Source organism: Pleurodeles waltl, chromosome 9 (assembly GCF_031143425.1).
Source record: "Pleurodeles waltl isolate 20211129_DDA chromosome 9, aPleWal1.hap1.20221129, whole genome shotgun sequence".
Taxonomy (NCBI): Eukaryota; Metazoa; Chordata; class Amphibia; order Caudata; family Salamandridae; genus Pleurodeles; species Pleurodeles waltl.
The window spans coordinates 894,024,775-894,050,933 of NC_090448.1; the positions used below are offsets into that span (position 1 = coordinate 894,024,775).

General features: G+C 46.1%; 1 protein-coding gene across 1 annotated transcript in view; it reads right to left on the minus strand.

Annotated features, from left to right (window-relative positions):
• The window catches only part of DDX24 (DEAD-box helicase 24), a 212,536-nt gene that overhangs the window by 15,453 nt on the left and 170,924 nt on the right, over positions 1 to 26,159 (minus strand). The window contains exon 8 of the mRNA XM_069208236.1: positions 906 to 1,035. Within this exon, the coding sequence (XP_069064337.1) occupies positions 906 to 1,035 (130 nt within the window). The remainder of the gene's footprint in view (positions 1 to 905; positions 1,036 to 26,159) is intronic.

A 26,159-nucleotide genomic window follows, 5' to 3' on the forward strand; every position in this document is an offset into this window, starting at 1 on the left:
TTTCGCTGTTCTTACTCAACGTCGATGACCCTCATTTCGGCATCTGAGCCTTTGCCTTCTGCAAATTCGGCAATGTGGTCTTTCTCTTTGCTCGACAAACCCAGGTTTCTCAGTGACAGAGTCTCTTTCTGCCCCTGCTGATGTAGTGTGTGTGTCTCTGTCTCTTGCCTTTAAGGTCTTTGGGTTAAAGTCTGCGAAGGCTTCCCAGCTGTGATCTAGCGAAAGGCAAAGGTTGCACACCTGGTGGCTATCCTTTTATGCAAACTTATGATGGCACTTCAGGCATAATTCTAAGGGTGTTTTCTCTATGTCATATGGAACAGGGGGACCCCTGTCTGGACATTTTTTGGTCCACCCTCGACATGTAGTCTTGATGAATCTTAAATGAGTAACCGATTTCGGTAGTCTTGCCCGGTACTTCTGCTTCTTCCTTGATCTTTTGAGCAAATTTCTTATTTTCAATGATTGGAGAGCCTTCAGTAATGCTTTCAGACACAATGGTGTGAAAAAAAAAATTGAAGATGGCAACCACGTGTGGGAGCTTCCGGGGAGTGCGTATGATGACCGGAGAGGCTGGATTAGGCATCAAATTGCGGGACAGTGACCCCCCCACGCCCAAAAAAAAATAAGAAAAACAGCAAGAAGAACTGATAATACAAGGGAGAATTCCAAACCCAACCACTTAATGGCAGAAAAGTTATTTTTTTGCAGAAAAGATTCACGCTGCAAAACATACTGAACACTAGTGACAGCGACCGCAAAGACCATAATTTAATAATTTAACTATCTGCATATTATGCACTTCGTCAGCCCTCACAGTTTCTTTCTCCAATGCATTATTCCACCTATACATCGATGGCAACTGACAATAAACAACTTAATTTAAAAAATAAAATGCACTCCACCTATTAATAAATCATCATCCAGGTCTATTTCCATAGCTTCAGCTGCTTGCTGGAACCAAGAGTTATGTTGCTTTGCTTTACTGTTGTGATACTCTAGTTTTTCGATCTGCCGGGCCACATCTACACGTTCCTGCAAGAGAACACAACCACAGTTTTAAAGTATCAAACAAAAACAAACCCACAAATTGATGTTTTTACAGCTCCCAATGAAGTTAACTTCTACCCTCTTCATAGTGGTTTGCTATGCAAACTAAATCAGCTCCCAGAAAAGCACAAAACAATGCATCAAGTAATTATAAAAGACTACCTCAAATGTGAAAAATAGAGACGTTATCACACTGAAATGAATTGCTTGCTTTGCAGTGGATGACAGAACAGAAACCTAATGTAAACACCGCAGTGGATGACACAGGCACTTAAAAGCCATTGAGCAAAAAAAAAAAAAAAAGGAAAGAATATATGGAAAATGTCACTTACCCAGTATACATTTGCTCGTGGCATCTAGTGCTGCAGATTGAAATGGGAGTGTGAAACGCAAGTATTCGTTGTGGATTTGGGTAGGCTAATGCTGACTGACTGTGGAGAATTGTTCCCAGATAAGATTGAATTTGTGCTGGATGAAGGTGAAATTTCTATTAATTGATTGTGAACCATTATTTTTGTAGGGTATCTATTGTATATTGTGTGTGCTGTTGACATTTTAGAATGGTGCTGGCTTTTATTAACCAGTCATCTAGATAAGGGAAGATATGTATGTGCTGCCTTCTGAGGTATGCTGCGACTACAGCTAGACATTTTGTGAACATTCTTGTTGCTGTTGATAACCCAAAGGGTAGTACTTTGAATTGAAAGTGCTTGCCTGCTTTTACAAACCTTAGGTACTTGCGATGAGCTGGGCATATAGGAATGTGGAAGTAAGCGTCCTTTAGGTCTAACACGGTCATGTAATCTTGTTTTTGTAACAAGGGAATGACATCCTGTAGAGTGACCATGTGAAAATGCTCTGACAAGATATGTTGATTTAGAGGCCTGAGATCGAGAATGGGTCTGAGAGTGCCATTTTTTTTTGGTATGAGGAAGTATAGAGAATATACTCTTGTGCCTTGCTGACTGATGGGAACTATTTCTATTGCCTGTTTTAGAAGTAGAGACTACCTCTTGTTTCACCAGAGCAGTGTGTTTGAGAGCGAACCTGTGAAAACAGGGTGGAATGTCTGGTGGAGTAGAGATGAGTTTTAGGCAATAACTATTGCGGATAATTGCCAGTGATGTGTTGTAGTTTGTTGTCAGTGAGAATTTAAATGTTGCAATCTTCCTCCCACAGGAGATGTGTGTTGCTGTGGAACGGAGGGGAAGTCATTGTTTTGAGGAGGTAGAAGGACCTTTTGAGGCAGGGAATTTACCCCTGGGCCTGAAATGTTGTCCTCTGTAACAACCCCTGAAAGACCCCCTAGTGTAATACTGTGGTCCCTGTTTTGAGTGGGAAGTGGAGGACTCTGCAGCTTGGGATTTAAATCCTCCTCTAAACTGAGGTTTTCAAAAGGAACCCCGAAATGGTGTAGTATAAAGGGCTCCCATGGCCTTTGCTGTTTCCGAGTCCTTTTTTACTTTATCAATTGTTGTGTCCACTCTGTACAAAAATCTGCTGATTATTGAACAGCATATTAATGACCGCCTGCTATATCTCAGGTTTAAAACCTGAGGACCTCAACCAAGCATGTCACCTGATGCTAATGCTGCTGTTTATTCCTCTAGCTGCAGTATTAACTGGATCCAGAGCAGACCTAATTTGGTTGTTTGAGATAGCTTGTCCTTCCTCTACAATTTGATGTGCCCTCTTTTGATGTTCTTTGTGGGAGATATTGCAAAAATTCTTGCATCTCATCCCAATGTGCCCTGTCATACCTAGCTAACAGGGCTTGGGAATTAGCAATACGCCGTTGATGGGCTGCTTGTGTTGCTACCCTTTTACCTGCCACATCAAATTTATGGCTTTCTTTGTCAGGGGGAGGAGTATCCCCAGAGGACTCGCTGTTTGAGCGCTTCCTGGAGGCACTGACTACAATTGAGTCTGGTGGTAACTGCTATGAAATGTAAATTGGGTCTGTTGGTGCAGGCTTCAATTTTTTTAATCAATTCTATGTGTTAGAAATCTAGCTTTAACAGGCTCTTCAAAAATCTAATCTGCATATTTGAACATACCAGGGAGCATTGGTAAACTGCGGTACTGCTTCTGAGTTGAGGATAGGGTGTTGACAAGGAAATACTCTTCTAATGGTTCAGCATGCATTTGCACCCTATGATATGCAGCTGCCCTAGAGATAACCTGACTGTATGCTGTTGTATCCTCGGATGGAGATGGTCTTGTGGGATACAAATCAGGACCGTTAGGTGGGATGGGATCAGAGTCATACATATTCCACGGATCTATGGAGTAACTAGTATCACCTCTTTCTTCATCTTGTGAGGAAGTATGAGAGGGTGAGGGTGAAGGCGGTGGTGGTGGAGTAAATTTGTGGTGAAAAGGAAAGTTTGAGGCGATTGTGGTGGAGAAAGCTCAACAGTTTTTGGCTTTTTCTTTTGCTTGTAGATTTTCGCCGGTGGTGGGGCAGTATCCAGAGTTTCCTGGAATGCTAACTTCCTTTTGGTATGAGGAGGTGGAGAAGCAATATTTTTTCCAGTCGCTCTCTGGATATGAATTCTCCTTTGTTTACTATCCATAACCTCCAGAATGGGTTGAATGTCTGATTCATCCCCTTGTTGTTCTGAAGCATGTTTTGTGCTGTTAAAGGAATGCTTTACGTTTTTTGGCAACATGCTTAATTCGAGTAGAAAGTCCTGTTGCCTCTGTATAGGAAGATTGTAGGAAGTTGGCTCTGTATGTGCTATTTCAAAGTAAGGAATAGCATGCACAGAGTCCAAGGGTTCCCCTTAGAGGTAAAATAGTGGTAAAAAGAGATAATACTAATGCTCTATTTTGTGGTAGTGTGGTCGAGCAGTAGGCTTATCCAAGGAGTAGTGTTAAGCATTTGTTGTACATACACATAGACAATAAATGAGGTACACACACTCAGAGACAAATCCAGCCAATAGGTTTTTATATAGAAAAATATCTTTTCTTAGTTTATTTTAAGAACCACAGGTTCAAATTCTACATGTAATAGCTCATTCGAAAGGTATTGCAGGTAAGTACTTTAGGAACTTCAAATCATCAAAATTGCATGTATACTTTTCAAGTTATTCACAAATAGCTGTTTTAAAAGTGGACACTTAGTGCAATTTTCACAGTCCCTAGGGGAGGTAAGTATTTGTTAGTTTTACCAGGTAAGTAAGACACTTACAGGGTTCAGTTCTTGGTCCAAGGTAGCCCACCGTTGGGGGTTCAGAGCAACCCCAAAGTCACCACACCAGCAGCTCAGGGCCGGTCAGGTGCAGAGTTCAAAGTGGTGCCCAAAACACATAGGCTAGAATGGAGAGAAGGGGGTGCCCCGGTTCCGGTCTGCTTGCAGGTAAGTACCCGCGTCTTCGGAGGGCAGACCAGGGGGGTTTTGTAGGGCACCGGGGGGGACACAAGTCCACACAGAAATTTCACCCTCAGCGGCGCGGGGGCGGCCGGGTGCAGTGTAGAAACAAGCGTCGGGTTCGCAATGTTAGTCTATGAGAGATCTCGGGATCTCTTCAGCGCTGCAGGCAGGCAAGGGGGGGGTTCCTCGGGGAAACCTCCACTTGGGCAAGGGAGAGGGACTCCTGGGGGTCACTTCTCCAGTGAAAGTCCGGTCCTTCAGGTCCTGGGGGCTGCGGGTGCAGGGTCTCTCCCAGGCGTCGGGACTTTAGGTTCAAAGAGTCGCGGTCAGGGGAAGCCTCGGGATTCCCTCTGCAGGCGGCGCTGTGGGGGCTCAGGGGGGACAGGTTTTGGTACTCACAGTATCAGAGTAGTCCTGGGGTCCCTCCTGAGGTGTTGGATCGCCACCAGCCGAGTCGGGTTGCCGGGTGCAGTGTTGCAAGTCTCACGCTTCTTGCGGGGAGCTTGCAGGGTTCTTTAAAGCTGCTGGAAACAAAGTTGCAGCTTTTCTTGGAGCAGGTCCGCTGTCCTCGGGAGTTTCTTGTCTTTTCGAAGCAGGGGCAGTCCTCAGAGGATGTCGAGGTCGCTGGTCCCTTTGGAAGGCGTCGCTGGAGCAGGATCTTTGGAAGGCAGGAGACAGGCCGGTGAGTTTCTGGAGCCAAGGCAGTTGTCGTCTTCTGGTCTTCCGCTGCAGGGGTTTTCAGCTAGGCAGTCCTTCTTCTTGTAGTTGCAGGAATCTAATTTTCTAGGGTTCAGGGTAGCCCTTAAATACTAAATTTAAGGGCGTGTTTAGGTCTGGGGGGTTAGTAGCCAATGGCTACTAGCCCTGAGGGTGGGTACACCCTCTTTGTGCCTCCTCCCAAGGGGAGGGGGTCACAATCCTAACCCTATTGGGGGAATCCTCCATCTGCAAGATGGAGGATTTCTAAAAGTTAGAGTCACCTCAGCTCAGGACACCTTAGGGGCTGTCCTGACTGGCCAGTGACTCCTCCTTGTTTTTCTCATTATTTTCTCCGGCCTTGCCGCCAAAAGTGGGGCCTGGCCGGAGGGGGCGGGCAACTCCACTAGCTGGAGTGTCCTGCTGGGTTGGCACAAAGGAGGTGAGCCTTTGAGGCTCACCGCCAGGTGTGACAATTCCTGCCTGGGAGAGGTGTTAGCATCTCCACCCAGTGCAGGCTTTGTTACTGGCCTCAGAGTGACAAAGGCACTCTCCCCATGGGGCCAGCAACATGTCTCGGTTTGTGGCAGGCTGCTAAAACTAGTCAGCCTACACAGATAGTCGGTTAAGTTTCAGGGGGCACCTCTAAGGTGCCCTCTGTGGTGTATTTTACAATAAAATGTACACTGGCATCAGTGTGCATTTATTGTGCTGAGAAGTTTGATACCAAACTTCCCAGTTTTCAGTGTAGCCATTATGGTGCTGTGGAGTTCGTGTTTGACAGACTCCCAGACCATATACTCTTATGGCTACCCTGCACTTACAATGTCTAAGGTTTTGTTTAGACACTGTAGGGGTACCATGCTCATGCACTGGTACCCTCACCTATGGTATAGTGCACCCTGCCTTAGGGCTGTAAGGCCTGCTAGAGGGGTGTCTTACCTATACTGCATAGGCAGTGAGAGGCTGGCATGGCACCCTGAGGGGAGGGCCATGTCGACTTACTCGTTTTGTCCTCACTAGCACACACAAGCTGGCAAGCAGTGTGTCTGTGCTGAGTGAGAGGTCTCTAGGGTGGCATAAGACATGCTGCATCCCTTAGAGACCTTCCTTGGCATCAGGGCCCTTGGTACTAGAAGTACCAGTTACAAGGGACTTATCTGGATGCCAGGGTCTGCCAATTGTGGATACAAAAGTACAGGTTAGGGAAAGAACACTGGTGCTGGGGCCTGGTTAGCAGGCCTCAGCACACTTTCAATTGTAAACATAGCATCAGCAAAGGCAAAAAGTCAGGGGGCAACCATGCCAAGGAGGCATTTCCTTACACAACCCCCCCCCAAACGAAAGACTAACCAAGAGAGTCTTCATTTTCTAAGTGGAAGAACCTGGAAAGGCCATCTGCATTGGCATGGGCAGTCCCAGGTCTGTGTTCCACTATAAAGTCCATTCCCTGTAGGGAGATGGACCACCTCAACAGTTTAGGATTTTCACCTTTCATTTGCATCAGCCATTTGAGAGGTCTGTGGTCAGTTTGAACTAGGAAGTGAGTCCCAAAGAGGTATGGTCTCAGCTTCTTCAGGGACCAAACCACAGCAAAGGCCTCCCTCTCAATGGCACTCCAACGCTGCTCCCTGGGGAGTAACCTCCTGCTAATGAAAGCAACAGGCTGGTCAAGGCCATCATCATTTGTTTGGGACAGAACTGCCCCTATCCCATGTTCAGAGGCATCAGTCTGCACAATGAACTGCTTAGAATAATCTGGAGCTTTGAGAACTGGTGCTGAGCACATTGCTTGTTTCAGGGTGTCAAAGGCCTGTTGGCAGTCCACAGTCCAGTTCACTTTCTTGGGCATTTTCTTGGAGGTGAGCTCAGTGAGGGCTGTCACAATGGATCCATATCCCTTCACAAACCTCCTGTAGTACCCAGTCAAGCCAAGGAATGCCCTGACTTGAGTCTGGGTTTTTGGAGCTACCCAGTCCAGAATAGTCTGGATCTTGGGTTGGAGTGGCTGAACTTGGCCTCCACCTACAAGGTGTCCCAAGTAAACCACAGTTCCCTGCCCTATCTGGCATTTGGATGCCTTGATAGAGAGGCCTGCAGATTGCAGAGCCTTCAAAACCTTCCTCAGGTGGACCAGGTGATCCTGCCAGGTGGAGCTAAAGACAGCAATATCATCAAGATAAGCTGTGCTAAAGGACTCCAAGCCAGCAAGGACTTGATTCACCAACCTTTGGAAGGTGGCAGGGGCATTCTTTAAACCAAAGGGCATAACAGTAAACTGATAATGCCCATCAGGTGTGGAGAATGCTGTCTTTTCTTTTGCTCCAGGTGCCATTTTTATTTGCCAGTACCCTGCTGTCAAGTCAAAGGTACTTAGAAATTTGGCAGCACCTAATTTATCAATGAGCTCATCAGCTCTTGGAATTGGATGGGCATCTGTCTTGGTGACAGAATTGAGCCCTCTGTAGTCCACACAAAACCTCATCTCTTTCTTTCCATCTTTGGTGTGAGGTTTGGGGACTAAGACCACTGGGCTAGCCCAGGGGCTGTCAGAGCGCTCAATTACTCCCAATTCCAGCATCTTGTGGACTTCCACCTTGATGCTTTCCTTAACATGGTCAGACTGTCTGAAGATTTTGTTTTTGACAGGCATGCTGTCTCCTGTGTCCACATCATGGGTACACAGGGGTGTCTGACCAGGGGTTAGGGAGAAAAGCTCAGGGAACTGTTGTAGGACTCTCCTACAATCAGCCTGCTGTTGGCCAGAGAGGGTGTCTGAGTAGATCACTCCATCTACTGTGCCATCTCTTGGGTCTGATGACAGAAGATCAGGGAGAGGTTCACTCTCTGCCTCCTGATCCTCATCTGTTACCATCAACAGATTCACATCAGCCCTGTCATGGAAGAGCTTAAGGCGGTTCACATGGATTACCCTCTTGGGGCTCCTGCTTGTGCCCAGGTCCACCAGGTAGGTGACCTGACTCTTCCTTTCTAGCACTGGGTAAGGGCCACTCCATTTGTCCTGGAGTGCCCTGGGAGCCACAGGCTCCAGAACCCAGACTTTCTGCCCTGGTTGGAACTCAACCAGTGCAGCCTTTTGGTCATACCAAAACTTCTGGAGCTGTTGGCTGGCCTCAAGGTTTTTGGTTGCCTTTTCCATGTACTCTGCCATTCTAGAGCGAAGGCCAAGTACATAGTCCACTATGTCCTGTTTAGGCTCATGGAGAGGTCTCTCCCAGCCTTCTTTAACAAGGGCAAGTGGTCCCCTTACAGGATGACCAAACAGAAGTTCAAAGGGTGAGAACCCTACTCCCTTCTGTGGTACCTCCCTGTAAGCGAAAAGCAGACATGGCAGGAGGACATCCCATCTCCTTTTGAGTTTTTCTGGGAGCCCCATGATCATGCCTTTTAATGTCTTGTTGAATCTCTCAACTAAGCCATTAGTTTGTGGATGGTAAGGTGTAGTGAATTTATAAGTCACTCCACACTCATTCCACATGTGCTTTAGGTATGCTGACATGAAGTTGGTACCTCTGTCAGACACCACCTCCTTAGGGAAACCCACTCTGGTAAAGATACCAATGAGGGCCTTGGCTACTGCAGGGGCAGTAGTCGACCTAAGGGGAATAGCTTCAGGATACCTGGTAGCATGATCCACTACTACCAGGATATACATATTTCCTGAGGCTGTGGGAGGTTCCAGTGGACCAACTATGTCCACACCCACTCTTTCAAAGGGCACCCCCACCACTGGAAGTGGAATGAGGGGGGCCTTTGGATGCCCACCTGTCTTACCACTGGCTTGACAGGTGGGGCAGGAGAGGCAAAACTCCTTAACCATGTTGGACATATTGGGCCAGTAGAAGTGGTTGACTAACCTCTCCCACGTCTTGGTTTGTCCCAAATGTCCAGCAAGGGGAATGTCATGGGCCAATGTTAGGATGAACTCTCTGAACAGCTGAGGCACTACCACTCTCCTAGTGGCACCAGGTTTGGGGTCTCTGGCCTCAGTGTATAGGAGCCCATCTTCCCAATAGACCCTATGTGTTCCATTTTTCTTGCCTTTGGACTCTTCAGCAGCTTGCTGCCTAAGGCCTTCAAGAGAGGGACAGGTTTCTTGTCCCTTACACAGCTCTTCCCTTGAGGGTCCCCCTGGGCCTAAGAGCTCAACCTGATAAGGTTCAAGCTCCAAAGGCTCAGTTCCCTCAGAGGGCAGAACTTCTTCCTGAGAAGAGAGGTTCCCTTTCTTTTGCTGTGTTGCAGTTGGTTTCCCAACTGACTTTCCTGTTCTCTTGGTAGGCTGGGCCATTTTTCCAGACTCCAGCTCTACTTTTTCACCCTGTGCCTTGCACTGTGCTCTTGTTTTCACACACACCAGTTCAGGGATACCCAGCATTGCTGCATGGGTTTTTAGCTCTACCTCAGCCCATGCTGAGGACTCCAGGTCATTTCCAAGCAGACAGTCCACTGGGATATTTGAGGAGACCACCACCTGTTTCAGGCCATTGACCCCTCCCCATTCTAAAGTAACCATTGCCATGGGATGTACTTTTCTCTGATTGTCAGCGTTGGTGACTGTGTAAGTTTTTCCAGTCAGGTATTGGCCAGGGGAAACCAGTTTCTCTGTCACCATGGTGACACTGGCACCTGTATCCCTCAGGCCCTCTATTCTAGTCCCATTAATTAAGAGTTGCTGTCTGTATTTTTGCATGTTAGGCGGCCAGACAGCTAGTGTGGCTAAATCCACCCCACCCTCAGAAACTAGAGTAGCTTCAGTGTGGACCTTGATTTGCTCTGGGCACACTGTTGATCCCACTTGGAGACTAGCCATACCAGTGTTACCTGGATGGGAGTTTGGAGTGGAACCTTTCTTGGGACAGGCCTTGTCCCCAGTTTGGTGTCCATGCTGTTTACAGCTATGACACCAGGCCTTTTTGGGATCAAAGTTTTTACCCTTGTACCCATTGTTTTGTGAAGAGGCTCTGGGACCACCCTCCTGTGCAGGTTTTTGGGGGCCTGTAGAAGACTCTTTACTATTTTTAGTTTTGGTTGTCTCATCACCCTTCTGCTGGGGAGTCTTTGTGACCCCTTTCTTTTGGTCACCCCCTGTTGAAGTCTTGGACACCCTTGTCTTGACCCAATGGTCCGCCTTCTTTCCCAATTCTTGGGGAGAAATTGGTCCTAGGTCTACCAGATGCTGATGCAGTTTATCATTGAAACAATTACTTAACAGGTGTTCTTTCACAAATAAATTGTACAGCCCATCATAATTACTTACACCACTGCCTTGAATCCAACCATCTAGTGTTTTCACTGAGTAGTCAACAAAGTCAACCCAGGTCTGGCTCGAGGATTTTTGAGCCCCCCTGAACCTAATCCTGTACTCCTCAGTGGAGAATCCAAAGCCCTCAATCAGGGTACCCTTCATGAGGTCATAAGATTCTGCATCTTGTCCAGAGAGTGTGAGGAGTCTATCCCTACACTTTCCTGTGAACATTTCCCAAAGGAGAGCACCCCAGTGAGATCTGTTCACTTTTCTGGTTACACAAGCCCTCTCAAAAGCTGTGAACCATTTGGTGATGTCATCACCATCTTCATATTTAGTTACAATCCCTTTGGGGATTTTCAACATGTCAGGAGAATCTCTGACCCTATTTATGTTGCTGCCACCATTGATGGGTCCTAGGCCCATCTCTTGTCTTTCCCTCTCTATGGCTAGGATCTGTCTTTCCAAAGCCAATCTTTTGGCCATCCTGGCTAACTGGATGTCCTCTTCACTGGAGTTATCCTCAGTGATTTCAGAGTTGTTGGTCCCTCCTGTGAGGGAACCAGCATCTCTGACTATTATTTGTGGAGTCAGGGCTTGAGAAGCCCTGCTCTCCCTAAGTAGGACTGGAGGGGGGGAATTTCCCTCCAAGTCACTATCTTCATCCTCTGAGTTGCCATCCTCAGAGGGGTTGGCCTTTTCAAACTCTGCCAAAAGCTCCTGGAGCTGTACTTTGGTAGGTTTGGGGCCCATTGCTATTTTCTTTAGTTTACAGAGTGACCTTAGCTCTCTCATCTGTAGATGGAGGTAAGGTGTGGTGTCGAGTTCCACCACATTCACATCTGTGCTAGACATTTTGCTTCTAAAAGTTGGAATACTTTTTAAGAATCTACAACTGGTTCTAGAATCTAATTCAAACTTTTACAAACTTTTAAACTCTAAAAGAAATGCTAAACAGGATCTAACACAAGGCCCTAGCAGGTCTTTTAAGAATTTAGAAAACTTTTCAAATTGCAAAAATCAATTTCTAATGACAATTTTGGAATTTGTCGTGTGATCAGGTATTGGCTGAGTAGTCCAGCAAATGCAAAGTCTTGTACCCCACCGCTGATCCACCAATGTAGGAAGTTGGCTCTGTATGTGCTATTTCAAAGTAAGGAATAGCATGCACAGAGTCCAAGGGTTCCCCTTAGAGGTAAAATAGTGGTAAAAAGAGATAATACTAATGCTCTATTTTGTGGTAGTGTGGTCGAGCAGTAGGCTTATCCAAGGAGTAGTGTTAAGCATTTGTTGTACATACACATAGACAATAAATGAGGTACACACACTCAGAGACAAATCCAGCCAATAGGTTTTTATATAGAAAAATATCTTTTCTTAGTTTATTTTAAGAACCACAGGTTCAAATTCTACATGTAATAGCTCATTCGAAAGGTATTGCAGGTAAGTACTTTAGGAACTTCAAATCATCAAAATTGCATGTATACTTTTCAAGTTATTCACAAATAGCTGTTTTAAAAGTGGACACTTAGTGCAATTTTCACAGTCCCTAGGGGAGGTAAGTATTTGTTAGTTTTACCAGGTAAGTAAGACACTTACAGGGTTCAGTTCTTGGTCCAAGGTAGCCCACCGTTGGGGGTTCAGAGCAACCCCAAAGTCACCACACCAGCAGCTCAGGGCCGGTCAGGTGCAGAGTTCAAAGTGGTGCCCAAAACACATAGGCTAGAATGGAGAGAAGGGGGTGCCCCGGTTCCGGTCTGCTTGCAGGTAAGTACCCGCGTCTTCGGAGGGCAGACCAGGGGGGTTTTGTAGGGCACCGGGGGGGACACAAGTCCACACAGAAATTTCACCCTCAGCGGCGCGGGGGCGGCCGGGTGCAGTGTAGAAACAAGCGTCGGGTTCGCAATGTTAGTCTATGAGAGATCTCGGGATCTCTTCAGCGCTGCAGGCAGGCAAGGGGGGGGTTCCTCGGGGAAACCTCCACTTGGGCAAGGGAGAGGGACTCCTGGGGGTCACTTCTCCAGTGAAAGTCCGGTCCTTCAGGTCCTGGGGGCTGCGGGTGCAGGGTCTCTCCCAGGCGTCGGGACTTTAGGTTCAAAGAGTCGCGGTCAGGGGAAGCCTCGGGATTCCCTCTGCAGGCGGCGCTGTGGGGGCTCAGGGGGGACAGGTTTTGGTACTCACAGTATCAGAGTAGTCCTGGGGTCCCTCCTGAGGTGTTGGATCGCCACCAGCCGAGTCGGGTTGCCGGGTGCAGTGTTGCAAGTCTCACGCTTCTTGCGGGGAGCTTGCAGGGTTCTTTAAAGCTGCTGGAAACAAAGTTGCAGCTTTTCTTGGAGCAGGTCCGCTGTCCTCGGGAGTTTCTTGTCTTTTCGAAGCAGGGGCAGTCCTCAGAGGATGTCGAGGTCGCTGGTCCCTTTGGAAGGCGTCGCTGGAGCAGGATCTTTGGAAGGCAGGAGACAGGCCGGTGAGTTTCTGGAGCCAAGGCAGTTGTCGTCTTCTGGTCTTCCGCTGCAGGGGTTTTCAGCTAGGCAGTCCTTCTTCTTGTAGTTGCAGGAATCTAATTTTCTAGGGTTCAGGGTAGCCCTTAAATACTAAATTTAAGGGCGTGTTTAGGTCTGGGGGGTTAGTAGCCAATGGCTACTAGCCCTGAGGGTGGGTACACCCTCTTTGTGCCTCCTCCCAAGGGGAGGGGGTCACAATCCTAACCCTATTGGGGGAATCCTCCATCTGCAAGATGGAGGATTTCTAAAAGTTAGAGTCACCTCAGCTCAGGACACCTTAGGGGCTGTCCTGACTGGCCAGTGACTCCTCCTTGTTTTTCTCATTATTTTCTCCGGCCTTGCCGCCAAAAGTGGGGCCTGGCCGGAGGGGGCGGGCAACTCCACTAGCTGGAGTGTCCTGCTGGGTTGGCACAAAGGAGGTGAGCCTTTGAGGCTCACCGCCAGGTGTGACAATTCCTGCCTGGGAGAGGTGTTAGCATCTCCACCCAGTGCAGGCTTTGTTACTGGCCTCAGAGTGACAAAGGCACTCTCCCCATGGGGCCAGCAACATGTCTCGGTTTGTGGCAGGCTGCTAAAACTAGTCAGCCTACACAGATAGTCGGTTAAGTTTCAGGGGGCACCTCTAAGGTGCCCTCTGTGGTGTATTTTACAATAAAATGTACACTGGCATCAGTGTGCATTTATTGTGCTGAGAAGTTTGATACCAAACTTCCCAGTTTTCAGTGTAGCCATTATGGTGCTGTGGAGTTCGTGTTTGACAGACTCCCAGACCATATACTCTTATGGCTACCCTGCACTTACAATGTCTAAGGTTTTGTTTAGACACTGTAGGGGTACCATGCTCATGCACTGGTACCCTCACCTATGGTATAGTGCACCCTGCCTTAGGGCTGTAAGGCCTGCTAGAGGGGTGTCTTACCTATACTGCATAGGCAGTGAGAGGCTGGCATGGCACCCTGAGGGGAGGGCCATGTCGACTTACTCGTTTTGTCCTCACTAGCACACACAAGCTGGCAAGCAGTGTGTCTGTGCTGAGTGAGAGGTCTCTAGGGTGGCATAAGACATGCTGCATCCCTTAGAGACCTTCCTTGGCATCAGGGCCCTTGGTACTAGAAGTACCAGTTACAAGGGACTTATCTGGATGCCAGGGTCTGCCAATTGTGGATACAAAAGTACAGGTTAGGGAAAGAACACTGGTGCTGGGGCCTGGTTAGCAGGCCTCAGCACACTTTCAATTGTAAACATAGCATCAGCAAAGGCAAAAAGTCAGGGGGCAACCATGCCAAGGAGGCATTTCCTTACAAAGATGTTTTCGTCTCAGAAGATGGACTCCGATGTTTCCGCTCCGAAGGGGAGTGCGCTTGTTTCGGCTCCGATGTAATAGGGCGCCGACTCGGTTCGGAGGTGAAAGCCTGTATCTTTCAGCTTAACCCCGACACCAAAACAGGTGTTGTAGCCTGTTGGGGGACTGTCTTGGCCTTTTTCGGCAGCGAACCCGAGGGTCGGTCAACAATGGTTTGTTTTCGGGTGGAACAATGGCTAAGAAGCAGCGGTGCACCCAAAGCCTTGCAATGTTTTTTTACTTGCTGGGGCTGGTGTATTTGCGCACTGCGCCACCGATATTGCCTGGCTGTCCTCTGAATCCTGCACGGAGCCGGAATCTGGAATCAAGACTGTTGTTTGTGCCTGTTTTTTGCCAAGGATGTCAGTGGTAGGCTCTGTGAATTTCGATGCCATCTCCAATCGTCGTCCCTTCCATTGCGTCAGGGTCTCTTCGAACGAAAAGACCAATACACCTCACAGCTTTCTTCTCGATGGTCTGGAGAAAGGCGGAGATTACACACCAAGTGCTGATCAGTGCATGGAAACTTGGCGTGGCACCGAGGACAGAATCGGAATGGAGTCCGATCTATGAGACTATGACGCAGTTGGCCTGAAGAGGCCCGAGAAGGGTGCGGGCACCCGAAAGGGCATTTAATTGATCCTGATGGTAAGATCGGCTCAAGTGCAGAAGGAAACCGCGTTCTAAACGATTTTGACGGTAATAGAAAAAATAGAAAGTTCAGAGAATTTCCAAACCGAAAATCCCAGAGCGAGAGAGAACATGTCTGAACCAGACTGTGGAAAGAAAACAATCTAACAAAGGAGTTGATGCCCATGCGCATCATCACCGAGAGGAGGAGTCACTCGGTCCCATGACTTGTAACACTCCGAGCCAAAAACTAGATGGCGATATATGCACAGCATGTGTATCTGCAGATACACATGCCATTGAACATATATGGAAAATGTCGCTTACCCAGTGTACATCTGTTTGTGGCATGTAGTGCTGCAGATTCACATGCTATGCATAGCTCTTCCGACATTTAGTGTTGGGCTCTGAGTGTTACAAGTTGTTTTTCTTGAAAGAAGTCTTTTCAGAGTCACGGGATCGAGTGACTCCTCCTCTCGGTTACAGTGCACATGGGCATCAACTCCATTGTTAGATTGTTTTCCCGCAAAGGGTAAAGGAAGGAGTGATAGAGTATAAGAATACAAAGAGATGTCCATGCAAATGTAAATGTATATACATATGTACAAATGTTAAACTTAAATGACTACAGGCTTCCGGGGAGGAGGGAGGGTGCATGTGAATCTGCAGCACTACATGCCACGAACAGATGTACACTGGATAAGTGCCATTTTCCGTTTGATGGCATCTGTAGCTGCAGATACACATGCTATGCATAGACTACAAAGCAGTTAGTACTCTCAATAAAAAGCAGAGGCTAGCCTGTAGGAGTTGAAGTTGTTTAAATAGTGTTCTTAAGACAGCTTGGCCTACAGTGGCTTGTTGCTGTGAAAAAACATCAACGCAGTAGTGTTTTGTAAATGTATGAGGAGTTGACCATGTGGCTGCTTTACATATATCAACCACTGGTATGTTTCCTACAAATGTCATTGAAGCACCTTTCTGTGCTCTAGGAGTAACCAAAGCAAAAAGACAACTTTTGATATAGCATGTTTGTATGCATCTAACAATCCATCTTGCTAAACCTTGTTTTGATACAGGATTGCCTTTATGTGGTTGGTGGAAAGCAACAAAAAGTTGATTTGCTTTTCTAAAATCTTTGGTTCTGTCTATATAGTACATAAGAGCTCTTTTGAGATCTAGGGTATGAAGAGCTCTTTCTGCCACAGAGTCTGGCTGTGGAAAGAAGACTGGCAATTCCACTGTTTGGTTGATTTGAAAAGGAGATACTACTTTTGGTAGAAATTTTGGTTTTGTTCTAAGCACAACTTTATGTTTGTGCATTTGGAAAAAAGGTTCTTCAAGAGTGAATGCTGTATTTCACTAACTTCTTAAATAAGTAATACCGTATGTTCCGGCGTATAAGACGACCCCCTGCTTTTCCTATTAAAATATAGGGTTTGGGCTATCCTCGCCGTATAAGACTACCCCTCTTCCAACGCACACCAAATAAAAATTAAAAAACATCAGATTTGATTTTAATATGGTCATTTTAATTCAAATGCTTATGACATGCAGGTACTTAGTAGGAAAACTGTCACTTATAAACAAAAGGCTGTTTGTCATCAAACATGTAAACATAAAAGTGGAATAGCCTGGGGCATGCGCAGGAACACGCGCCTGTCCAGACAACTGCCAGCGAGGATTGCGGCACACGGTAAGACCAGCTCAACTCACGCGCGACCGATCAGCTCCGTGTCCACAATTAACTGAATCTTGTGGGATGCGGAACCCATTGTACGCTTGGAATCGATTTCCAAATGCAGCGCACTGTGGCTCAGCTACAGGGCGCCTGTCCCTGAAGTTTCAGCAAGCCGTATACCGGCGTATAAGACGACCCCCAACTTTTGAGGAGATTTTCAGGGGTTAAAAAGTAGTCTTATACGCCGGAAAATACGGTAGCTACAAGGAAGGCGACCTTCCATGTAAAAAATTGAATTTGACAAGAGTGCATGGGTTCAAAAGGTGGTCCCATAAGTTTGGTAAGTACAATATTTAAATTTCACGATGGAACAGGTGTTGTTCTAGGTGAAAGAATACGTTTTAATCCTTCCATGAAGGCTTTAGTAACTGGAACTCTGAATAGAGAAGTATGTTGAATAGTCTGTAAGTATGCAGATATTGCAGTAAGTTGTATTTTGATGGATGAGAAAGCTAAATTTGTTTTTTTGCAAATGAAGTAAATAGCATACAATATCTTGAATAGATGCTGTAAGTGGATCAGTGTTTTTAGATTGACATTAGTAGACAAATCCTTTCCACTTGTTTGTGTAACATAGTCGAGCAGTATGTTTACATGCATGTTTAATAACTTCCATACATTCTGATGGAAGCTTTAGGTAACCAAACCCTAAGACTTCAGGAGCCAAATCGCTAGATTGCGAGCACTGGGGCTTGGGTGCCTTATTTGACCTTTGTTCTGTGTTAACAAGTCTGGTCTGTTTGGGAGTTTGGAATGAGGTACTACAGACAGATCTAGGAGTGTTGGGTACCAGTGCTGGCGTGCCCATGTTGGTGCTATTAGAATCATGGTGAGTGATGTTTGACGTAATTTGCTGACCAGAAAGGGAAGGAGAGGAGGAAAAGCCTATGCAAATATCCCTGACCAATTGATCCATAGAGCATTGCCCTTGGATAGAGGATGTGGGTGTCTTGATACGGAGTTTAGGCATTTTGCGTTTTCGCTTGTGGCGAATAGATCTAAGTACTTTTGAATTACTTGGAAGTGAATATCCCATTTGTGTGTTTGTTGGTGATTTCTGCTGAGGAGATCTGCCAGCTGATTGTCTATCCCTGGAATGTATTGTGCTAACAGATGAATGTGATTGTGAATTGCCCATTTCCATATTGTTTGGGCTAGTAGGGGCAGTTGCATTGAATGCGTCCCGCCCTGTTTGTTGAGGTAATACATGGTTGTCATGTTGTCTGTTTTTATTAGAACAGTCTTCTGTTTGAGAAGCGGTTGGAACGCTTTTAGGGCAAGAAGTACAGCTAATAATTATAATAGATGGTTTATGTAAAACTGTTTCTGCTTGGCATCCCATTCCCCTTGAATGGTATGATTGTTGAGATGAGCTCCCCAACCTATCATGGATGCGTCTGTTGTGATTATGGTCTGAGACATAGGGTCTTGAAATGACCGCCCCTTCATTAGATTGCTGAGACTCCACCACTGAAGAGACATATGTGTTTGCTGGTCTATCAACACTAGATCTTGTAGTTGATCGTGTGCTTGAGACCATTGTTGTGAGAGGCACTGTTGTGAGGGTCTCATGTTTAGTCTTGCATGTGGAACTATAGCTATGCAAGATGCCATCATCCATTGAATCTTCATGATAAATCTTACAGTATATTGTTGATTTGGCTGTTTTGTGGTATGAGATTTTGTAAAGCGTGTATCCTTTGTGGATTTGGATAAGCTAGGGCTTTTTGAGTACTTAGGATAGCACCTAGGTAAGGTTGTACTTGTGCTGGTTGAAGAAGTGATTTCTGGTAATTGAGAGTGAACCCTAGCGTATGTGTTGTTGGTATTGTGTAAAATTGCTTGATTTTATTAGCCAATCATCTAGAGATGGAAAGACGTGGATTTGTTTCTTCTTAAGTAGGCTGCTACTACTGCTAGACATTTTGTGAACACTCTTGGAGCTGTTATGCCGAATGGCAACACTTTGAACTGGTAATGTTTTCATGTTATGACGAACCTGAGGTATTTTCTGTGAGCTGGATGGATGGGTATGTGGAAATAAGCATCTTTCGGGTCTAAAGCAGTCATATAATCTTGTCTTTGTAGTAGTGGAATGACATCCTGAAGAGTTACCATGTGAAAATGTTCTGACAGGATGTATAGATTGAGAGGCCTGAGGTCCAAGATGGGCCTGAGGGTGCAGTCTTTTTTGGGAATGAGGAAGTATAGTGAGTATACTGTTCCTTGTTGAGAATGTGGAACCAATTCTATTGCTTGTTTTAATAGTACAGATTGTATCTCTTGTTGCAACAGAACGCCATGTTCTGGGGACAATTTGTGGTATCATGGTGGAATGTGTGGAGGGGTGAAGATTAATTCTAGGCACTAGCCATTGCAGATAATTGATAATACCCAATTGTCTGTGGTGATATTTTGCCAATGAGAGTGGAATTGCTGTAGCCTTCCTCCCCACAGGAGAAGTGTGGAGTGGAAGGGTGGGAAGGAAGTCACTGCTTAGGCAGTGTAGTGGCTTGCATTGAGGTTTGCAACTCTGTTCCTGAAATATTGTCCTCTATAGGACCCTCTAAATCCCCTTCTTTGATATTGGGTTAGTTGTCCCTGCTTTGTTTGGGAGGTAGAAGCATCAGAGGACTGTGGCTTAAAGCCTCCTCTAAACTGGGGTCTGCAAAAGGAGCCACTATATAGTGTGGTGTATAAAGCCCCCATTGCTTTTGCAGTATCTGAGCCTTTTCTCAGTTTTTCAATAGTGGTGTCCACTTTTGGGCAAGACAGATGTTTATTGTCAAAAGGCATATTAAGTATTGCCTGTTGAATTTCTGGTTTAAAACCAGAGGAGTGTAGCCATGCATGCCTTCTAACTGCAATGGCAGTATTGACACTCCTTGCAACTGTATCAGCAGCATCGAGGGCAGACCATATCTGGTTATTGTTTATAGCCTATCCCTCTTCCACAACCTGTTGTGCTCTCTTTTGATGCTCCTTTGGGAGGTGCTGTATAAGATGTTGCATGTCGCCCCAATGGGTCTTGTCATATCTGGCTATAAGTGCCTGAGAATTGGCAATTCTCCATTGGTTAGCCGCTTATGTGGCGCCTCTTTTGCCAGCTGCGTCAAATTTCTTACTTTTCGTATCAGGAGGAGGTGTGCCTCCTGATGACTGGCTGTTTGCTCTTTTCCTTGCTGAACTGACTACCACTGAGTCTGGAGGGACCGGATGTGTGATATAGTCTGGGTCCGTAGGGGTAGGCTTACATTTTTTATATCTAGCTTTGATAGGCTCATTAAAGATTTGCTCAGCATGTTTAACCATTCCAGGCAACATTGGGAGACACTGGTACCTGGAGAGAGTGGAAGACAGTGTGTAAAATATAAAGTCTTCTTCCAGGGGTTCAGAATGCATCAGCACCCCATGATAAGCCGCTGCTCTAGAGATTACTTGAGTGTAGGCAGTGGTCTCTTCTGGAGAAGATTTAGATGGGTAGAGGTCTGGATCATTGTCTGGAATGGGATCAGAGTCAAAGATCCCATGGGTCTACTGTATCTGTCTACTGTATCTCCATGTGAATATAATGAATGTGTTGGAGAAGGCAATGGTGGTGTACTATTGTGAGATAAGAAAGAAAGCTGTGGAGAGTGAGGAGGAGAAGTAGGGAGAGGTGCTGGTTTCTCCTTTTGTTTCTGCACTTTTTCTGGTGGTTGAACGGAGTCTAACTCCTCTTGAAAAGCCAGCTTTATTTTAGTCTTTAAGGAGGTGCAGTCCAGTCTCCTTATGTATATGGATTTTCGATTGTCTCTCATCCATAACCTCTAACACTGGCTCAATCTCAGTCTCTCCTTTGGAAGCTTTGTGAGATTCCAGCATGGGCCTTGAGATATGCTTTAAATTATCTCGAAAGTCCCTGTTCCTCTGTGTATGAGGATTTTTTCGGCTCTGAAGTTTGTATCTTTTTTGGTCCCGAAAAAGTAGTCTCTTGTTTCGGCTCCGAAACAGAGTGTCAAATTTTCGACTCCGAGGAATGAGGTAGTTTACTGGAGTTTGAAGTGGAAACTTCAACCGATTTACTCGACTCCGAGGTGGACGGAGGAGTGGCTTTTTTCAGCGCCAACCCCGAAGGCCAGTCGCCAAAATTATTTTTTCAGGCCAAACCATGGCATTCCGGCAGTTGTGTACCCAAGGCCTTCGGATGTTTTTTATGTAGGGGCAGACGTACTCATATACTGGCCAGCTGTGATGGTTCTATTGTCTTCTGATTCTTGTTCGGTGTCACTGTCTCGGATGGAGACTGCCGTCCGCGCCTGCTCTTCCTCCATGACGTTGAGATGTTCGGTGCTTTCTGAATGCCATTTCCAGTCTTCGGGCCCTGCGATCTCTCAAGGTCTTCTTTGATCGAAACGATCTACAGGCCTCGCAATCTTCCTCCCGATGGTCTGGAGAAAGGCACAAATTACAATCCAGGTGTTGGTCTGTATAGGGGTACTTCGCGTGGCACCAAGGGCAGAATCGAAATGGAGTCTGATCCATCAGGCTTTCCATGAGGTAGGCCCGAACAGGCCCGAGTTGGGCGCGCTCCCCCCGAAGGGCGAAATGAAGGTTCCGACGGTACTAACAGTTCGATGTTAGATGGGAAACGCGATCGAAACAATACCGACGAATAAGTATGTTTTCCGATTCGAAATCTCGGAGCATGAAGAAACACGTCCGAACCTGACAGCAGAAAGAAAACAATCTAACAATGGAGTCGATGCCCATGCGCACTGTAACCAATAGGAGGAGTCACTCCATCCAGTGACTCCGAAAAGACTTCTTCGAAGAAAAACAACTTGTAAAACTCCGAGCACAGCACTGGATGTCAGAAGAGCTATGCACAGCATCTGTATCTGCAGCTACACATGCCATCAAACACATATACACACACACACACACACACACCTAATTAGGGAGGACACAAAAACACTAAGCAATATTTGACGTGTGTTGGGGAGGATTGCCTTCTACAGGTAAAACCTACCACGATCTACCATATCAAGGGCACGATTTAGAAGCTACTGGCACATGGAAGCTCTACTTAGAAGAGTGAATGGCCTTACTTATGGGTGCTAGCAATTCCTAAAGAACAAGTTACTTACCTTTAGTAATGTCTTTTCTGATATAGTCTTAATCTAGCTGCAGAATCCTTTCCTTAGAATTATCCCCAGCTGTCAGACTAGAGCTGGAAATATTACAGAGCAGCCCCCTTGTACACATATAGGTGGTGATGTTAGGGTCCACACGGCATCACCTGTGCCGGAAATAACATGCACAGTGCCTATATAGGTACCGCCCCAGAGCACTGACCTCAGTTTCATGGCGATTATTCCTCACCAGAGGCATGGATTCATGCTGAGAAACTGAACTGGTGTGCTCAAAGACCAATTTGACAGATCTCAGAGTGGTGAGGCTGGGAGGGCAGTAGGAAATCTATGGCTATATTGAGTCTTTCCAGATAAGGTGTTACCAAAGCTGAGTAACTTGTTCATCTGATTGAGACTTCTAGCCACAGATTCCTCACCTTAGAATAGATACCAAAGCGGTATCTCCCCAGAAGTGGGTCTGCGGACTGTTTAAAGAAGTCCTGCGCAAAAACGCCAGACCTGACTGTCCAGCCAGTAGTTTTTGGTGAACGTGTGTGGTGAGACCCACGTATCTGCCTGACAGATGACCATGACAGCGTCTCCGTGAGCTAACAGTGGCTGCAGCCGAGGCTCTGGTGAAATGAGCCTGAAAGCCCACAGGGTTTTACTTCTTGGCTGCGGTGTAGCAGAACTTTATGCAGAGGACAATCCATTTGGAGATGGTTCTCTTTTACACTGCTTTGCCTTCCTTGGCTCCAGCAAAGCCCACAAAGAGGTGATCATCTAAGCGGATGTCTTTGGTACAACCAATGTAGAATAATGCCCTTTTTGGATCCAGTCAGTGGAGTCTCTCCTCTTGTTTGGTAGATAAAGTGGAATGTTCTACTCATCGTGAAAATGTGTTACCGCCTTGGGTAGGAAGGAGGCACAGGTTCAATTTGTCCAGCAAGAAGGTAGTGTAGAGATGGCTGAATGAGCACATGCAACTCACTTACACTCCGGGGAGATGTAATTGCCACTAAATAGACTGTTTTGATGGCGAGTAGCCCAACAGAGCACATTTGCATGTGCTCACACCAGGAAAGTAAGAACTAAATTAAGGTTCCACTGGGGCATAGTGAAATGGGTAGTATGAAACGTGTTGTATACCTTTCAGGAATTGAGTCAAAATAGATGCCTTGAACAGGGAAGGTTAATCCAGCAACCGGAAGACCATAGAGGTGGCTGAGTAGGTACCCTTAAATGTGGCCAAAGTCTTGATGGGCATGGGATAAAGCAAACAGAAGAACGTCAGATAAGTGTGCAGGCAGAGGATCAATGGATTTGGCAGCACACCAAGCTACAAATTTGTCCCATCTGCAGATGTATACAGTTTTAGTGGAGGGACACCAGGCTTCTAAGATGATATCACACACTTTGGGAGAGGAGGTTGAAAATTCTCAGCTGTCACACTCAATCTCCATGCATGGAATTGAAGACTGTGCAGGTTTGGTCTCCTGTTGCAACAGGAGATCCTCTCAAAGGGCGTTTATGGTGCTGGGGAAGGGCCATCTACTGCACTCATTCAGCTGGCCTCTGATGTACTTACCATGACACTTCTCGTGTAGGCTAATAAGTCTGCTCCCCAGACCACTTTGAGGAGCAAATGGCTGAATCCTGTGGAAAGTAAATGATGTGTTGGCATGTGTTGCCCCTTATGCTCTGACACTCCATTATACAGTTTACATTATTTTCAGAGTTAATAAAGGCAATACCTATTGGACTAGCCAGCGCTTGTTCAGCTGGTTAACACTCTGGGGCACAATTCACAGAGAAATTTGAAAACCTGCAACATGGCTAACAGTAAAAAATAGCCCAGTGCTGCTGTGCAACATGTAAAAAAAAAAAAAAAATAGCAGGGGTTGGTGGGTTCAGCAACACAATGGAGGAGGGAGGGAAAGACACCGGAGATTGAAAGGAGGGCATGGGAGTTGGGTGAAAACATAGGGGTGCTGACAAATGTAAAAAAATAATAATAAAATAAATAACAGCAAGGCGGTTGGTCAGTTGATGCAACACGAGGTAGGAGGTAGGGAAATACCTGCGAGCAGAAGGAGGAGGGGTTTGTATTAAATCAATGAAGTAAAACGGTTCTTAAAAAAAATAAAAAATAGTAACCAATAAAATTATAGATGGAAGAACTAATTTCTTCAAGCCATTTTACATTAATATTTTTAACATTTTCCTCAAGTGAAGAGGGTAACTGCTAGGTGAGCTTCTATAAGGACGGAATTCTGTGCTCTAGGCTCTGTCCTGGAAAACACACCTAACAAATGGGGAAGAGGATGTGGTGCGACTTTGGCCCTGGGGAACCAGGTTTGAGTCTTGGCGTCAGTTTAACGTCCTGTGATTCTGCCCAAATTACAATCTCCCCACGGCTACAAAAAAAAAATGATGTGTAATGTAGCTGGTGCACATGTAAAGCGATCCAATACCTTTGTGTTAAGTTCACACTATATAAAGCTGCAAATAAAAAGTGCATTTGACTAAACTGCAAGAATTATTATGTATTAAGCCATCCTTACATTGTCTGTGGCTACATTTTAGCAAGAGTGCCGTATAAAGCACCTCACCTCTTTTCTCCAAGTGTTTCCCAGTGAGAATTTAACTCTATAAAACGCCTAACTATGCCTCCTTGAAACGACGAACCACAGAAAAGGTGGTGCAATCAATCTACTTACTGCAGCAGGCTGTAAATTGTGTTTTTAAACAACGACAGGCTGTTTGTGGAGGTATATCTTAGTGGTTAGACCTTTTTAGGGCTGTGTGTCAGCTCAGTGGACTGGGTAAAGAGTAGACAGTATGAAAGTGGTGTGATTTGGTTTGAAGGAATGCTGCATAACAACGGTATAAAGTAGCCGTTCTGTGGCGCTCACAGCAAGATCCTGTCGCTGCTGAAAGCAAATGTGCCAAAACGGTTGAGTTCCATCTTGGAAGGAAGAGGAATGGAGGCCACTGAGGCTTCAGTGTGAGAGGAGTTCAGGCACCAACGATGGGGAAGCAAAGACGACGGGGAAGCAAAGACGACGGGGAAGCAAAGACGACGGGGAAGCAAAGACGTCGGGGAAGCAAAGACGACGGGGAAGCAAAGACGACGGGGAAGCAAAGACGACGGGGAAGCAAAGACGACGGGGAAGCAAAGACGACGGGGAAGCAAGAAGAAAAAGCCCTTGCTGATGGATGCTGCACGCAGAAAGTGGATTTTGAAACGGAACAAAGATGTGAACTTATTTTCCCAAATGTACATGATGCCAAACAACAACTTTTTTCAAGTTCCAAAAGTTGCAAGCTGAAGTGATTGTAGAAGCTATAGCAGAAATCTTGTTTTGGCATTAGATCGTGAAATGCCTAAGTGTAATTGAAAGATCCTCCATTTTGTCCCAGTGGGCCCTGTCATATTGTGCCAAAAATGCCTGGGAATTGACAATAGGCCAATGACTGGCAGCTTGTGCAGCCACCATTTTCCCTACAGCATCTAGATTTGTGCTCTCCTTATCAGGAGTAGGTGCATCTCTGTTGATTGACTTAGCACGTTTCTGTGCCGTGCTGATGACTATTGAGTCAGCAGGGATTTGTGAAGGAATAAATATATGGATCTGTGGGTGGCGCATTTTTTTTATTTTTTTTTATTATTATTTAGTTTTATCTACCCTTATGGTGATAACTCTTGACCTAACAGGTTCTTTAAAAACGTCGGCGGCATGTCTAAGCATGCCTGGTAGCATAGGCAAAAACTGACCACCTTTATGAATGTTAGTGAGTGAATTAAAGGGGAAATCCTCTTCAATAAGGTCAGTGTGCAATTGTACATTGTGATATGCAGCTGCCATGCTATGGCCTGCTGATATGAAGTTGCGTCTTAAGGAGGTTATGGATATAGATCAAGGTAATTTGGTAAAATGGGATCTGGATCGTATGAATCCCATGGATCAATATCCTTTGGCATGTCCCCTAAATCATCTCCTTGAGGTGGAGGTGAACCTTGTGGAGAAAACTGCGGTTCAGTAATAGGTGGAGGAGATTAGGGAAGTGGTGGAGTGGTAGAAGGGAGCACAGGAGAGTGTGGAGGAGAGGGCTGGGGGTCGAACTGGAGCCTTGTCCTTGGAGTCCTTTTTAGGTGGAGAAACAGCGTCCAAGGCCTTTTGAAAAGTAAGTTTTCTCTTGATTGGAACAGGGGGGGAGCAATCATTCTTCATGGGATGCTGCCAAGCCGGAGGTCAATGCCTAAGATGGCTTAGCCTAGGCAATTTTTGGTGCTGAGCCAGAAGGCGGGACATCCGAAGGTATGGGAGGTGGGGGCTGATGTACTCTGAATCTTCTATGGAGAAGGCCTCCTCGTGTTCGATCTCCTCCTGGGCGTGCTCTTACTCGGAAATAACGGGATTGTTGTCTGGTGTCTTC